Raw genomic sequence first — 16,256 nt, 5'->3', positions numbered from 1 at the left:
AATAGGGGTGTTCCTGAGGACTCTAGAGCTATCTGGATACTATAAACAAGACCCACAACCCCTTGAAATCAGCACGCTTTCAGTGCGCCTTACCTTAAAATATATCTCAATCTATTCCCCCAATTTAACAGAGTTATATTCATTTATAATTTCCCTACATGATTCTTCTACCCCTTTTGTTTGAGCCCGTATTTATCACTATAGCCATTAAATATATGTCTCAGAGACTTAAATCTTCAGTCTGTTTACAGCCCTAAATCTCAGAAGAGTTGCAGCTAACACCTACTCTCCAGATCATCAGACTCAGCCAGGACAACTAACAAGATGATGATGATGGACAAGCCCCATCCCCAAAAGCAAAGAGTATCTACAACTTCAACCAAAACAGTTCCTTTCATCTGCCCCATGAGATCTAAGCCTCCTCTCAATCTGAGGCAGAGCGTGTATCACCATCCCCAAATCCTATGGGTTGAGGGAGGAATGCAACCATGGACAAAGCAAGCTTATTAATATTGTATTAATAGTATTGGAAGAACATGTAACATTGTGATAAAGATACTTGTTACCAGAGGTTCTGAGGGGAGGGGGAGGATATATTAGGTACAACATAGGGCATTTTTAGGGCACTGGAATTAAGTGTAAACCACAATGGAAACTACAGACATTAGTTAGTAGCAATGCTGCAATATTTATTCACCAACTGTAAAAAATATACCACACAATTTTAAGATGTTAGTAATTGGGGAAGATGTAGGAGAGTGGGGTATATGGGTATCCCTTATACTTTCAATGTAACTTTCCTGTAATCTATAAACTCTCTAAAAACAAAGTTGGGAAGCGGATGTGGCTCAAGCAGTTGGGCACCTGCCTAACACACAGGAGGTTCCAGGTTTAGTTCCTGGTGTCTCCCAAAGAAGACAAGCAAGACAGCAAGCGGGCATGATGGGCTGGCATGGCAAGCTGATGCAACAAGACACAAGGTGGAAACACAATGAGACACACAAAAGCAGGGAGTGGAGGTAGCTCAAGTGATTGGGTGCCTCCCTCCCACATGGGAGGTCCCTGGTTCGGTTCCTGGTGCCTCCGAAAAAGAAGACTAGCAGCCATAGAGAGTACACAACGAACAGACACAGAGAGTATACAGCTAGCACAAACAACAAGGAGTGGGGGAGAAATAAATAAATAATCTTCTTAAAAAAAGATTTATAAGATGCAACATTTATGAAAGTGGTAGTGGTGAAAAAATTTAAAAATAGAAGAGCAGAGAGTTTAGAAACAGATCCCCACATATAATGCCACGTGACCTACTACCAAGATTCCACTACAGTTCAATGAGGGTAATGATGATGTTTTCAATAAATGTTGCTGGGGCAATTGGATATCCATGTGGAAAAAAGTCGATCTTGATTCATACCTCATATCACATGCAAAAATTAATTTGTGAGAGTGACATTATCAACAGGGTAACATAAGACATCCCCTGAAAAAGCCTTCCCAGAGATTTAGCAAATAAAGTCCCACTTGCTTAGAACTCCAGAGGACAGTAGAGAGTGGAAAAGGAATCCACAAAGGCTAAACCAAAGAAACAGGAAAATATTAGCTAGGAAAATTCCATTCCAGACCAGCAATTCCCACTCCCCTCCCCATCACACAGTCAACAGACATTTGTACATCAATGTTCCTAGAAACATTATTCAAATTGTCAAAAAATGGAAGCAACCCAAGTGTCCATCAACCAGTGAATGTATAAACAAAATGTGGTATATACATATGATGAAATATTATTCAGCTGTAAAAAGGAATAAAGTCCTGATGCATGCTACAACATGGATGAAACTTGAGGACATTATGTTGAGAGAATAAGCCAGACAAAAAGGAACAAATATTGTATGATTTCATGATATGAATTAATTATATTAAGCAAACTCGTAAAGTTATAATCTAGACAGGAAATAGAATAGGGGTAGAGAATGGGGAGTTGATGCTTAATTTGTACAGAACTTCCATTTAGGTTGATTGTAAATGTTTGGAAATGAATGATAGTGATGGTAGCACATTACTGTGAGTGCAATTAACAGCACTGAATTATGTATGTGAATGTTTTGGGTTGTGTATGCTACTAAAATGAAAGTTAGAAGATAAAACATGGGACTGTATATCACAGCGCTGTGGATGATGGATTAGGGTTAATAGCACAAATAATAAAAATGTTCCTTCATGAATTCTAACAAATGAATAACACTAATACAAGATGTTAATGATAACAGGGTGGTATAAGAGAAAAATACACCTAATGTAAACTACAGACTGCAGTTAAAAGTACACTTTTAATATTCTTTTATCAATAAACAAAGGTGTCACTAATGCAAAGTGTCAACAATATGGGGGTATATGGGAATGTTGTATTTGTTTATATGACTTCTCTGTAAACCCACATCTTCTCTAATTAAAAAAAATAATTTTAAAAAATGATTGTGCTAAGTAAAAGAAACCAGATAGACAGTACTACATAATATATGATTCCATTTATATAAAATATAAATAAACTTATAAGGACAGAATTAGATTAGTGGTTATATAGGGCTGGGGAAGGATAGAGGGATTGAGAGGTGACTGCTAAGGGTTTTTCTTTTTGAAGTAATGAAAATGTTCTAAATTTGTGGTGATAAATGCACAGCTCTGTGAATATAGAAAAAAGCCATTGATTGTACACTGTGGATGGATTGTATGGTATGTGAATATATCTCAATAAAACTGCTTTAAAAAACAATTTGCAATGGATCAAAGCCCTAAATGTGGCAGAAGAAAACATAGGAGAACACTATTATGACCTTGGGATATAAAATATTTCTTGGGATATAAAAAACTCTAAGTAATAGAAGATTAATAAAAAGGAATTCATTAAGATGAACAACCTCTGCTCCTCAAAAGACAGGATTAAGAAAAGGAAAGGCAAGCTACAAACTGGGAAAAGATATTCAAAATACATACAATAAAGAATTCAATTCCAGAATATAAAAAGAACTTCCATAAATTGACAAGAAAAAGATAAGACAATCCAATGAATTAACAGACAAGAGACTTAAATAGACACTCTTCATCAGAAAGGATGTCTAAATGGCCAAGCAAACATATATGAAAGGTACAGGACCTAAGTGGTCTTCAGAGAAATGCAAATTAAACCAACATGAGATATCAATCATTACATACCACCAAAATGGCTGGAATTTCAAAGGCTGAGAAATAACAAGTTTTGACAAAGATATGGAACAACTGGAAGTTCCTTAACTTGCTGGTGGGAGTATATATCAGTTATATATACTCTGGAAAACTGGATGGCAGTATCTACTAATGCTAAATATACACTTACTCTAAATTGCACTCAAGAGAAATGAGTGCTTATGTTCACCAAAAGATATATACAAGAATTTTTTTCAATAAAATGATAAATATACACAAACAAAAGTATACATGGAATACTACACAGCAATGAAAAGGAACGAATTACTGATACATGTAACAATATGAAGGTAAAAATCAGGCAAAACTAATCCACGTTGGCAGAAGTTAGAATAGTGGTTACTGTTTTGACATTGTGGGGGTAGAGTAGGGGCAGAGGTGGGGAAGAGGTTACTGACTCAAGGGAACACAGGTCACCTTTTGGGGTACAGATCTTTATACAGTTAGTTATACAGGTCAAACAAAGTTCATTAACTTCACACTTAAGATATATATACTTTACTGTATTTAATTTATACCCCAATTAAAACAAACAATCTGGACATACAAAGAATTGTTAATTCTACTAGGGCACTAGGTATTAAAACTACCAGGCCTTGGTCTAGTAGTGCTTAATAGGCTAAGTGAGGCTGAGGTTAACTAGTCTTATTGCTTATTTCTAAAAGGATATACAGAAAAACAAGTGATTATTTGACTTATTTTTCTACATTAGGATCATTTAATTGTTCTGCATATCATGCAGACAACATACAAGACATTCAATGCAGCAAACACTCAAAATAACTGGTTAAATCAGAAGGATAAAAAAGGCCCAAGATGTATGGGAGTGGCTTATACCCCAAAGGCCCATAATCGAGCCAAAAGCAATGACACAACCATTAAACAATTTTGAATAGCCAGGATCTCTCTCTCTAATTGGATTCTTAATATCATACATATTCCATATAGTAATTTAATTGTTTCCATATAGTCATTCCATTTTTGAAGTAGTTGTAAAAAGTGAATGTACAAATCTAGTAAGTAGACTCTAGTAAGTAGTAGCCTCTATGATAAGTTTCAAGTGCATTTTTCTTAAATACACAAGACTTTGATCAGAAAGTTGAAAACAAGGAAAAAACTTTTATATGGCTATCCCAAATTTTGATTCATCTGCTGGTAAATCTCAGCCCGAAAGAACTCCATGGTTCCTCTCTCTCAGTAGATTTTCAAATAAGAAATTAATTATAATTAGCAATGAACAAATGTTTTTTTAAATGCATAATTTAACCAGGTTATAGAATATCGACGCTATCCAAAGTACAGCTCTGAAGAAGACTGTTAGAACAGGATAAGAAAGAGATTTGGTAAAGGATGAAAACATTAGCTATTTGTGGCATTCTGAATGGAGAGGAGAATCTCACAGCCTTTGGAAAGGTCACTGAATACTGCGGTACCTAACTCTACTGCACTTCTCTTTCATTCTCATGTTTTCTCCTGAGGCAGTCTTTCCTCTTTCACTCTTGCAGGTACACTGGCAAGAACCAACAGAAACATTTTGTAGGAGTCACTAAATTAGCTACAGGACAATAAATATTAAAGTTTGCTAAATAAATAAATCTATACAGAAAGTATGGCATTAGGGTTCTTGATTCCCTTCACAGAGACAGCTTCTGCAACAACCACTTTCAAGGGTTTGGAGAGGAATTCATTTATGTGTGTTTCCTTGAATAAACTTCTCCACTACACTGAAGGGGAAAAGGAAGACTAAAGGTATGTTTTATATTCCACTTCAGGAAAGGAAGGGTCAAATCAGTTGTTCCATTAAACTGTAAGAATCCATGTCCATACTACCATTTTTTCTCAATTAAGGATACTTATGATCAAAGTTGTACCATATCCGGAAAAGCCAAGCACTCTCTGCTTTAGTAGTTCTCCTTTCACTTTCAGGAATACCCTGTGAACAGATAATAAACAACTCAATACATATACGAAGATAAAACACATTCATTTAGAGTCATTCTTGTGCAGACTCAGAATTATAGCCTATTATGTATGAGATATTCTCTAGCATGGGTAATATTAGAAATCTAATAGCTTGGATATTTTTCTGTTTCTGAATACCTCTATTACTCAGGCTGCTTTCTGATTTAGGAGTCTACTGTCACTTAAAAATCAGTGTGGGATAATTCCCTCCTAAATCTGAAAGACCTACACTCCCAATGTGAACAGCATCCCTACCTTTGGGAATTGTCACGGATTCCAAAAGTAACTGGCATTTTCCAAGTTGCTACTATGTTCTTAGCACACCAACAAAATGAAAGCAAGTAGGGAAATTCCATGGTAACCTGACAAGCTAGGAGGAAAAACTAACACAGCAAGCAGTCACCTTCAAAAATAGCTTCCAAAAACATAGTGTGCCCTTATTTGTAATATGGTGTGGTCAGTCAGGAGCCGGGCATTTAGGCGACTAGGTTCCAGTCCCGGCTCTGACATAAGCTAGTTTGGGCAAGTCCCTTGCTCTCTCTGGGCCCAAATTTCTTCATGTATATATGTTACTATAACAAAAAGTTGTTGTTGTTTTTTTAAATGTGAGGGCTAGAGAATCCCTAAGATCCTTTCCAGTTCTAATGATCTATGGTTCCAGGATTTCCTAAGAGCAGGGTTGAGATTCTGGCTTTTGGTTGCTTTCTTCCTGTCCTTCCTGACCCTCAAAATAAATGAATCTTCCCCTCAACACAGATGTTTCAGAGAACATTGTACAAGCTCAGAAGGACTTAAAAACCTTGGTGTAGGTTTGGGTGTTCCTGCTTGCTGAAGAGCAAAAAATCTCCCTTGCATCAGCTCTGAATCTCACCATCCCCTCACCAAACACATTGCGCACCCAACTCCCCCACACTCCAGACTTCCTATAATCTTCTTCTGTGCTTCCTATTGAACACTTAAAATACAGAGTAAACAACATATCCTGGGGTTTTGAGGGCAAGGGGAAAAGAATCATTTTTTCTGGCTCTCTCCCTGTCACTCCATTTCAATTTCTCCCCTGTGGTGACAGAGGTGACACCGCAGATACAGACTCATGCAGACAGTGATCAAGCATTTGCCTTGCAAGCTGTGTGACAACTTTATGCTTGTTTTGATGCAGGGGTGGAAGCACTGAGGAGCTAGTACCATACCCCTGGAGACTACTCCAGCAGCTTGGCATCATGGGAATTTATCTAGCCTGGTTTGTCCAAGTATTTTAAGCTCATGGAATTATATTGTAAGGTTCTGGCCACAAAGGAAGGCAAGTACTTACTATATCATATACAAACTCATCACTCACCAGCTAACAAAATTAACATTTAGGAAATGACTCTGATAAATGGTTTTTTTTAACCACACCCTGAAGACAAATAAACCAGGGCTGGTTTCAGATAAGAACAATAATTGTGTTTTGAAACAAAATGCTACCCTGAGACGCTTTCTATCTTTGAAAACCCACTTTCTATGATTTCTCACAAAACCGTTACAAATAACATCCAATACAGAGTCAAGTGTTCAGTGGTGCTCAGAAAACGTTAAAAAGCTGATGGAAAATACCAGAAAGGCATGGGCAGTCTATAGAAGGAACCAAGTTACATTGTACTCAGTCCAACAGGCTGAGGCTCATAGAATGGTGGAGAAAATGACACATGGAAATAAGCAAGGAAATCTGGACAAGGCTGAGGCACAGGGTAAGAAAGTGTATTCTCCTTAGCAGGCAGGGAATTCTGGTTGGAGATTCAAAAGTTTCTAGGCAGTTAGTTCTCAAGGGCAGCTGCTGGTCATCCAATTTAAAAGTTACACAGGAAGAGCAGCTGGAGTGGGGCTTACATCAGAGACAAGCCTTCATGCGCAAACCCAAGTGGAAAAAGGCTCCCCGTGCCAGAACAGTCACTTGAAAACCCAAGCGCACTTAAGAGACTGTTCTCCTCTGTGGCAAAAGCCCAGTAGGGCCCACAGATAGGGAAGCTGTCACCCTTGATAACCACACACTGCTTAAAATTTGTTTTTTTCTCTATCGAGCAGTGAGAAAAGCCAGACATTATGTCAGTTCAAAGCTGAGGCAAATAGGACAGGATCTAAATCACAGCGGAATAAAGTCAACAGTAGGTTGTTTTTGTTCCAAACAACCGCACATTCGACAGAAATGCCAGAGAGAACACAAACGCATATTTACCAAATGTTCTTGGTCTGAATCAACACCAACCCTAAGGAGAAACACAAAAGGCAAATAAGCTTTCAAAGCCACAAAAAAAAGGGTCTATTCACATATGTACACTGTCAGGCGATTACTTCTCTCAACACAGAAGCTATGGAATGGTTAATTTTCTTGCCTCTCTCTGGTTGGTGATGTTTGATTTTTGGCTCCTGATACTTTTTAAAATGACAGCTTGGATACTAAGGCAAGCAGGGTATACTAATGATTTTCTTTCTGCAATCCCACTTACCGGTGTCAGAAAAACAACATTTCCTTCCCCGAATACAAGTCCACTATAAACCAGAAGCAAGGAAAGCAATGCTGTCTCAGTTGCTGAATAAGTAGTACTAGGTGGCTATTCTAAACACAGGCTGGCACAATGCAATCCCAGGAGGGAGTTGCCTGTGTTTGGATCTCTTGTCTCATGGCAACATTCTGTTACAATGGCCGAAGAGAACTGTCCAATTACAGTTTTCTTCCCACAAGCTAATGAATAGACATTAGCCTTCGTTCTTCACAACTCTTCTATAGCTGCTTAAATTCTCCGCTTTCCATATCCTGGGGAACAGCTTCATTATGAAAATGCTCTCATTGATTCCTCTTTACCCCCCAAACAAGAGTGCTTGCAAATGCTGTTGATTTTCCCCGCCCCGCCCCCCGACCTGTCTCTCAGCTCTCAGGTCTTTCCTCCTTTCCATCCCAAGTGCTCAAGCTTGGGCCCTCATGCTGACTCATGGGGTCTGTGGCCACTGGCTGTAAGATTTTCCAGTTGTCAGGCTCTCCCTAGAGTTAGCCTGTCTAAAGCACAGAATTTACCTTGACAAAAGACTCTGAGAGCAGCCTGCAACCCATAATGCCAAGTTTAAAGTCCTTCATGTGGCATTCGAGCTCGCGACAAACTAGCTCCCCGCCCCTGGCCCAACCTACCCTTTCTACCCTCATCTCCCATCACTGTCTGCTACACTCCCCACACTCACCATCCTCAACTATTCCTCTCCCCAAATCCATGTGCTCTCCCAAGCCTCTGTGCCTTTTCTCTTGCTGTTCCATCTGCCTGAAATGTACTTTCCCTCACTTTGTTCTACTACTTTTCAAGTTCCAAATTAACCTTTCTATGTCCCCCTCAAGCAGAAGTCTTTCTAGATTCCTTGACTATAATACTTAGCAGAGATTATAGTTTTTACCTGTCAATCTCCCCAAATAGACTGTGAGCTCCTTGAGGGTAAAGGCCATGTCTCAATTCATCTCTGTATCCCCAGAGTCTAGCACAGTACCTGACACACAATAGGTGCTCAAATGTTTATCAATTAAGTTACCTACTACAAACAACACAGAAAAAAATAGCAGTGTGAGGCGCTATAGCTGTGGCATCTCAGAATATGAATAACACTGAAGGGAAGAAAATAATGCAAAAGCTCATCTGGAAGTACTTGAAAACAGATGTCCATGACCAGATTGATAATCGAAAGAAAGGCTCATTTCTTCTTTGTTGAACCTGCCAGGAGCTGTTCAGTATCTTCTTAGTCCTAGTAAACTCGAACTACATTTATACATCTAAAGTGACATCTAGTGGTCTTAGATTGTACATTATCTGAAGCCAATTCAACATAATAAACATTTACAGAGCACTTATTATTTGCCAGGCACTGTACTAGGCACAGGACATAGACCATAAATTAGACATGGCCCCTGTGCCCAAGGAGCTCACACCCTAGTGGGGGAGACCGACACAACTATTGTGTAATCCCTAGAGGCTTTGCAATCAGGGAGAGCTCCGTTCACGTTTGGACTTGGCTGCTTTCTAGCTGTGTGAACTTAGTTAAGTTATGCAGCCCTATGAACTTTATCACCTGAAACTTGGGACTAATATCCATCACACAGAGTTGCTGTGAGGATTAAATGAGAAAATGTACCTCAAGATTTTAGCAGAGTGTTTGCTACATACATCATAAACATGCACTAAAGTGGTAGCTACTATATTATTATTATTATTATTATTATTATTACAAGGCTGAATAAAATAAATGCTGTAATAGAGATACGCAATTGGTTAAGCAAAAAAAAGACTGTTTCCACTAGAAAAGAATGGGTAAAAAGGAGGAGATGCTTGAGTTAAGTCATTTACTGGGAGGGAAACAGAATTCCAGGCAGAGGGAACAGTATGAACAAAGGCTCAGAGGTGGAGAAGTGCCAGCCAAGTATGTTCGGTAAATGATAGGGAGCCAGATGTGACTGTCACAAAGCATGTGAAAGGATGCAGGAATGGCTGGCTGGCTCTAACTCTTTGAGGATGCATTGTCCACACAGCAGCTAGAGTGACCCTTTTACACTGTAAATTAGATCATGTCACTCTCCCTTGATTAAAAATCCCCCAAGATTTTCAATTTTATTTGAAAATCAAAACTCCTTACCATGTCCTACACGACCCTATAGCAGAGGTTTGTAAATTATGGCCAACAGGCCAAATCTGGTGCACCACCTGTTTTTGTAAATAAAGTTTTACTGGAACACAGACACATGAATTGATTTACGTATTTTCTATGGCTGCTTTTGTGCTAGAGTTGAGTAGATGGGAAACAGACCATAAGACCCATAAAGCCTGAAATATTTACTATTTGGCCCATTGATAGTTGGTTGATGCCTGCACTGTAGGATTAAGCACCTACTAACCTTGCCCATTTCATTTCCTGCCTGTTTCCATCCCCTGCCCCATCATTATACTCCAGCTACATGGGCTTTTTTCTTACTCATTAAACAGGCCAAGTTTATTCCTGCCTCGGGGCCTTTGCATTTCCTTTTGCCTGGACGGTTTAACTGGCGTGATCCTGTCATTCAGGTAGACTGAGGTCAAATGTAGCCTCTCCGAGACCTTCCCTGACCTCCATGTCCTATCACTATCACAGTACCTTGTTTGATTGTCATCACAGGATTTAATACCATCTGAAATAGTCTTGTTCATTAGTTTATTAATTTATTGTCTGTCTTCTCCCACTGAAGTTTAAGTTTTGAGACCAAGAATCTTTTTAATCTAATCACTACTAGTGTACCTCTCTAGAGCAGGGTTTAGTACTCCTAACATTTTGGCCTGGATAATTCTTGTTGGAAGGCTAGGAGTGGGGGTGAGAGGAGCCTGTCCTGTGCACTGTAAGATGTTTCACAACATCCCTGGCCTCTGCTAACTAGATGTCAGTAGCAGGCCCCTCTCCCAGTTGTGACAATCAAAAATGTCTCCAGATATTACCAAATATACCCTGGGAGGCAAAATCATCCCCAGTTGAGAAAGACTGAGTTCAAGCACATGGCTGGTGCTGAAGAAATATTTATCAAATGAAGGAGTATCAGGCATGTTGGAAATGCTGTGCTTTACATACATTAGCACAACAATCCCAGGATGCAGGTACTATTACATATATTTTACAGGGGATAAAAGTGAGACTTAAAAAGGTTACTGCCATGGCCCACTGGGCGGACTGGGGGAGAGTGTAGACTACAATGTGGACCACAGTCCATGTGGTGCGGCGGTGCTCCAAAGTGTATTCACCAGGTACGGTGGATGTACCACGATGATGGTAGGGCGGGTGGGGGGTATATGGGGACCTCATATTTTTTTAATGTAACATTTAAAAGAAAATAAAGAAGAAGAAAAAAGAAAGAAGTAAAGATGAGCTATAGGGGCATTTTGGGACTTGGAGTTGTCCTAAAAGATATTGCAGGGACAGATGCTGGACATTATATATCCTGCCATAACCCACTGAATGGACTGGGGGAGAGTGTAAACTACAATGTAAACTATAATCCATGCAGTGCAGCAGTGCTCCAAAATGTACTCACCAAATGCAATGAATGGGCCATAATGATGAAAGAGGTTGTTGATGTGGGAGGAGTGGTGGGGTGGGAAGTGGGGTATGTGGGAACCTCTTATATTTTTTAATGTAACATTTTTTTGTGATTTATATATCTTTAAAAAAAAGACTGTTTATTATTAAAAATAAGTAAATAAATTAAATAAAAATAAAACAAAAAATTTTTAAAAAGGTTAAATAATTTGCCCAAGACCACAAAATTAGTAAGTGAAGGAGAAAGTGATCGAAGTCAAGTTTGCATGAATCTTAAACTTTTAAGTACTTATCAGCATCCTCAAAATTATACTAGATGGGGAAAAACAAAAAGAAAAGAAGGATGCACCAAAACTTAAGTGATTATGGATGGGAAAATGATTGGAGATTGTTACTTTTTAATTTCTTCTCTGTATTTGTAAAAATGTTCAATAATGTACATGTATCAGATGTGTAATAAGGAAAAAAGATGACTTTTAAATAAATTATACCAGCCAAATTTTGAGGGAGGAAAAGAAGCTTAAAATATAGCCTCTGGGAGAATGGATGTAGTTTGGTGGTTGAGTACCTGCTTCACATGTGTGAGGTGCTGGGTTCAACCCCTGGTACTGCCTAAGAAATATATATATATATATATATATATATATATATATATATATAGCCTTTGCTCTCAAAAAGGGAAAAGAATATTTTAAAAGGGAGAATTAATCTAAGACTATAAAGCAACATATACATATAATCTAAGACTATACAGAACATATAGTGCCACACTAAATGCTACTGAACAGGCAAGATGGAGCCAAACAAAGAGCTTTCGCAGGTAGTAAAACAGATTAAACTGTATGTGAGTAGGTGGGTTTTGGGATTTACTTTTATCTGGGTGTTTTGTTTTGTTTGTGCGGGGACAGTCAGGAAAGAGAACTGATTCTGCTTAAACATAGAGAGTTGCTGAAGAGTATTATTTTTCATAAATTACCTTACATTTCATTTTGTTCTCCTTAGTAGAGCTTCTGTTACAAGCTTTTAAGAAAAGACAGGAGCTTCGTCCTTCCAACCATCACCACCCTCTCTTCTTGTAAATGTCTAGAAGAAATTACGTGGGACCAGAGGCTCCTCTGTCCACCATTTAATTATCTGTATGACCCTGATCAACTTAGAATTTTTCTGAACCTCAATTTCCTCATTTGTAAAATAGTTACTGTGATTAAATAAATACGTAAGATGCAGCCAGCACAATGTCCCACACACAGTAGGTGCTCAACAAATGCCAGGTCATCCTTGAGGTAATAATTAAGTTATAAGAACATTAATAATTACATGCATGTTCTATTACATACATCAAACAATAATAAAGGTATTTGAATAGTAAAGAAAAATTAAGATAATCATAACAACATTCAAAGTGTGATTTAGAGCTGGCTGGTTTTTAGAAAGTTAAAAGGCAAGGGAAGAACAGAATGAAAAAATATGAACAGATTCTATAAAATGTGAAATACTGTTTTCGCTAATGAATTCCTACAGATTCTGGGAGCTCAGTACCCTTCAGGTCTATGAAGCTTTCAGCCAAACACAGAACTGAAATCTACAAAGACTTTAGCAACATAGGCTGCTGTATCCATGGAAACAAATGCAGACAAATTGAATACATTAACTAGCAAGCATTCAAGACTAAACCCTCACAATCTAGGCCTTGGATTGTTAGGTTAGAAACAATGTTGATCATAATGATGAGAAAGAATGATCCTATCTAGTATTGATTAAATGGGTTGGGATAAACTGGACTGTCTCATATATTGCAGATGGAAGAAAATTTTTTGATCCAATCTGGTAATACAGATCAAAAGCTTTCAATACATATGCATATCCTTTGACCAAGCAATTCCACTTTCAGGAATGCATCCTAAGAAAATAATCAAACAAGTGTAACGTTTACATGTAAGAATGTTCTCAGTGTCAACAGTAAGAGCAAAATTCTAGACACAACACAGAAGAAGTCCAACAAGGATTTGGTTAATAAATTATATGGCAGTCATTAAAAATAATGATGTAAATTTATTTACTAACATAAATGTAAATGCTATATTACATTAAAAAATCAGTTTACAAAAGAGTACTTTCCATGTGGGTGCTTTTCATTAAATATATATATATATATAATGCATAGTAAAAGGTTTGGAAAGATATGACTCAGGTTGTTACTGATGACTTTCTTTTTCCTTTTGCATATTTTCAATTTTTTGACAATAAAGCTTGTATATTTTTTTTAAAGAAAGGAAATGAAACATTATAGATTCAACAAAGCCTAAAATCTTGCCATGATTAAAAGAAAAACAGACCAAATTATAATTTAATATTAAAATGAGGTCTCCAGTAACTACTTACCTTATATGCAAGCATGACAACATTGCAGTAGTGCCACCACCAAATACCCATACAGTAAAAAACACAATTAGAAGCGTGGTGCTGAACATCATTTGCCGTGCATAAGTGGCAGTATCTCGAATGGCCAAGGCAAATGCCATTGCACCACGAAGCCCTATAAGGGAATGAGAAAGAAATTTCTTCTATTAATTCATTACCAATGAATAAATTCAGAGAAAGAAAGCACATTCTAAAAACATAGATGCACATGAACAATCTTGTAACATATGCTAATCTCCATAAATATATACAAATAGAAAGAGAAACAGAACTAGTATATGACTCTGATATGTATTAATCTTTTAATAACTGTCAGCAATTTTATTTTTTACTTTACATGCAGTAAAATAAGCTCTTCTGGTTGCACAGTTCCGTGAGTTTTGACAAATGGATAGCAGTGTGTAACTACTACCACAATGTAGACACAAAGTTTGATTGTCCCCCCAAATTTCCTTTGCCTATCCCCTTATAGTGTACCCCACCACCACCCTGCCAAATCCCTGGCAACCACTGATCTGTTCTCCATTGCTATGGTTTAATCTTTCTGAGACTGTCCTATCAACGGAATCATAAAGTACATAACCTTTTGAGCCTAGCTTCTTTCACTCAGCATAATGCTACTGAGATTCATCCATATTGTGGCATGTATCGATTGTTCATTCCTCTTTAGTGCTAAGTGGTATCCCATGGTATGGATGTACCATAGTTTTTTATCCACTAACCGTATGAAGGGCAGATAGTTGGCACTGTTTCCAGTTTTGGGTAATTATGAATAGAGCTGCTAAAAACATTCATATAAAGGCTTTTGTGTGAACCTCCATTAATCTTGATCTTTCACAATTCCCAATGTACATAACATCTTTCTGAATCAGAGATTTGGAAACATGAAAAATTCCCATAGAAGGGAATGGAACAGTATAAAAATAATTTCCTACCTGAGGTTGCAATTTCAATGTTTAAAGGGGTCTTACATTAACTGCAGTTCATTTTCTATTTGAAATCAAATAGGCATATACATTGTTAAGTGGTTTCTTGGGGTGGGAAGGAGAGGAAAAGTTATAACTTACCAGCAAACATCATCATATGCTGAAAATTTGATCCAATCTTACTTCTCCTACCCAAATTAAGTAAGAGGGACAAGGGGTAAATATTGGCAGCTCTTCCCAAGAAAATAGCAACCTAAAAGTAATAGGTTAAGGATAATTTTCTTTTACTATTAGTATTATTTAGACTATATTTTCAAGATGGGGAGAGACTATCTTAAGAAATGCAGTTTCTAACACAAGGTTTTTGGATTCCACTGTCTGATTCAGCCCTGTACAATAGAACTTTCTGCAATGATGGAAACATTCTATATCTGTGCTGTCCAATATGGTAATATTTGAAATATGGTTACTATGACTGAGGCACTGAAATCTTAATTTAATTTAAATTTAAATAATCATACGTGGCTAGTTGCTACCAAGCTGGAGAGCACAAGTGTAACATAGAGGAAATTCATTAGATGAATAGAAATATGTTAAAAGGAGAACTTCTTTGATTAAATCTTAAACTCATTAATGTAATAGGTTAATTCATTTAAATTGGCAGTGTTGGTAGGAAGAAGAGCAACACTGGCTAAACTTCCTCTTTCTTTTGCAGAATAAAGAAAAGGGCAGCACAAATACCTCAAACCACTGAAATTCCTACTAGCCCTGGTATGTTTCCCTGAGTCTACAACCTGCTGCAAAAGAAAGGCTTAATGTGAATTCAGATTGGCTATAACTAGAAACAAATTTTAGTATCTTTTATCCAGTCAAAACAGATGTCAAACTGTCTCTAGAGGCCCTTGCTGTACAATTACAGTTCTTAACTTAGGGGTCACGATACAGTCCTCACCCACTCTTCTGCAAGGAATATAAAGGAAAAATCTAAGATTAAAAACAAAACATGGTGGAAGAAATGGTATTGACCTAAGTAACTTTAGAAATGAATGGACTCTGTAAGACTAAAGACAAAGGGAACTGTACATAAGCCCTATATTCTTACTGATTTCCATGGGGTACAGGTTAACAATTCTGTTACTGCCATGCATGTACACTGGAACTGAACAATAAGTAAATAGATGGTGGATGGTGGGAGCCATGTTTCTCATTTTCAGAATGGGAATTTACAGATGAGCAAGGAGAGGAGGCTAGAATGATCCATATGATAATGGATTAGTTGGAGACATTGGTATGAACACATGCTTAGTTTGATATTAACTCTGATGATTGCCACAGAAATATTTACACATATGTGTACATACACATGGATTAGTACATACACACATATTCCATTACCATCAGCTGAAAGGGCCTAGAAACACCACCACCACATAATAACAAACAAACCTACAACTCTCCAAAAGAAAGACAGCTCCTTGGAAAAACTGCTGATTCTAGAGCTGAGGCAGAAAAACAAACAAAATGAGCCTGAAGCACCTTGTAGTACCAGACAGTAAGCACTCAAAAAAAAAATCCATGCCAGGAGGTAGGGGGCTGGGGAAGTATGTAAGAACTTGCTATTCTCTGTAATGATTT

General features: G+C 37.7%; 1 protein-coding gene across 4 annotated transcripts in view; it reads right to left on the bottom strand.

Annotated features, from left to right (window-relative positions):
• The window catches only part of SLC9A6 (solute carrier family 9 member A6), a 78,936-nt gene that overhangs the window by 26,302 nt on the left and 36,378 nt on the right, over positions 1 to 16,256 (bottom strand). For all 4 annotated transcript variants that reach the window (XM_071212961.1, XM_071212963.1, XM_071212960.1 and 1 more), the window contains 4 exons: positions 14,763 to 14,874; positions 13,657 to 13,810; positions 7,418 to 7,448; positions 5,094 to 5,173 (listed from right to left, as the gene is read on the bottom strand). In XM_071212961.1, coding sequence (XP_071069062.1) covers positions 5,094 to 5,173; positions 7,418 to 7,448; positions 13,657 to 13,810; positions 14,763 to 14,874 — 377 coding nt within the window. The remainder of the gene's footprint in view (positions 1 to 5,093; positions 5,174 to 7,417; positions 7,449 to 13,656; positions 13,811 to 14,762; positions 14,875 to 16,256) is intronic.

Source organism: Dasypus novemcinctus, chromosome X, assembly GCF_030445035.2.
Source record: "Dasypus novemcinctus isolate mDasNov1 chromosome X, mDasNov1.1.hap2, whole genome shotgun sequence".
NCBI lineage: Eukaryota > Metazoa > Chordata > Mammalia > Cingulata > Dasypodidae > Dasypus > Dasypus novemcinctus.
The sequence above is the reverse complement of the archived record's forward strand: the minus strand, read 5'-3'. Positions and strand labels throughout refer to the sequence as shown.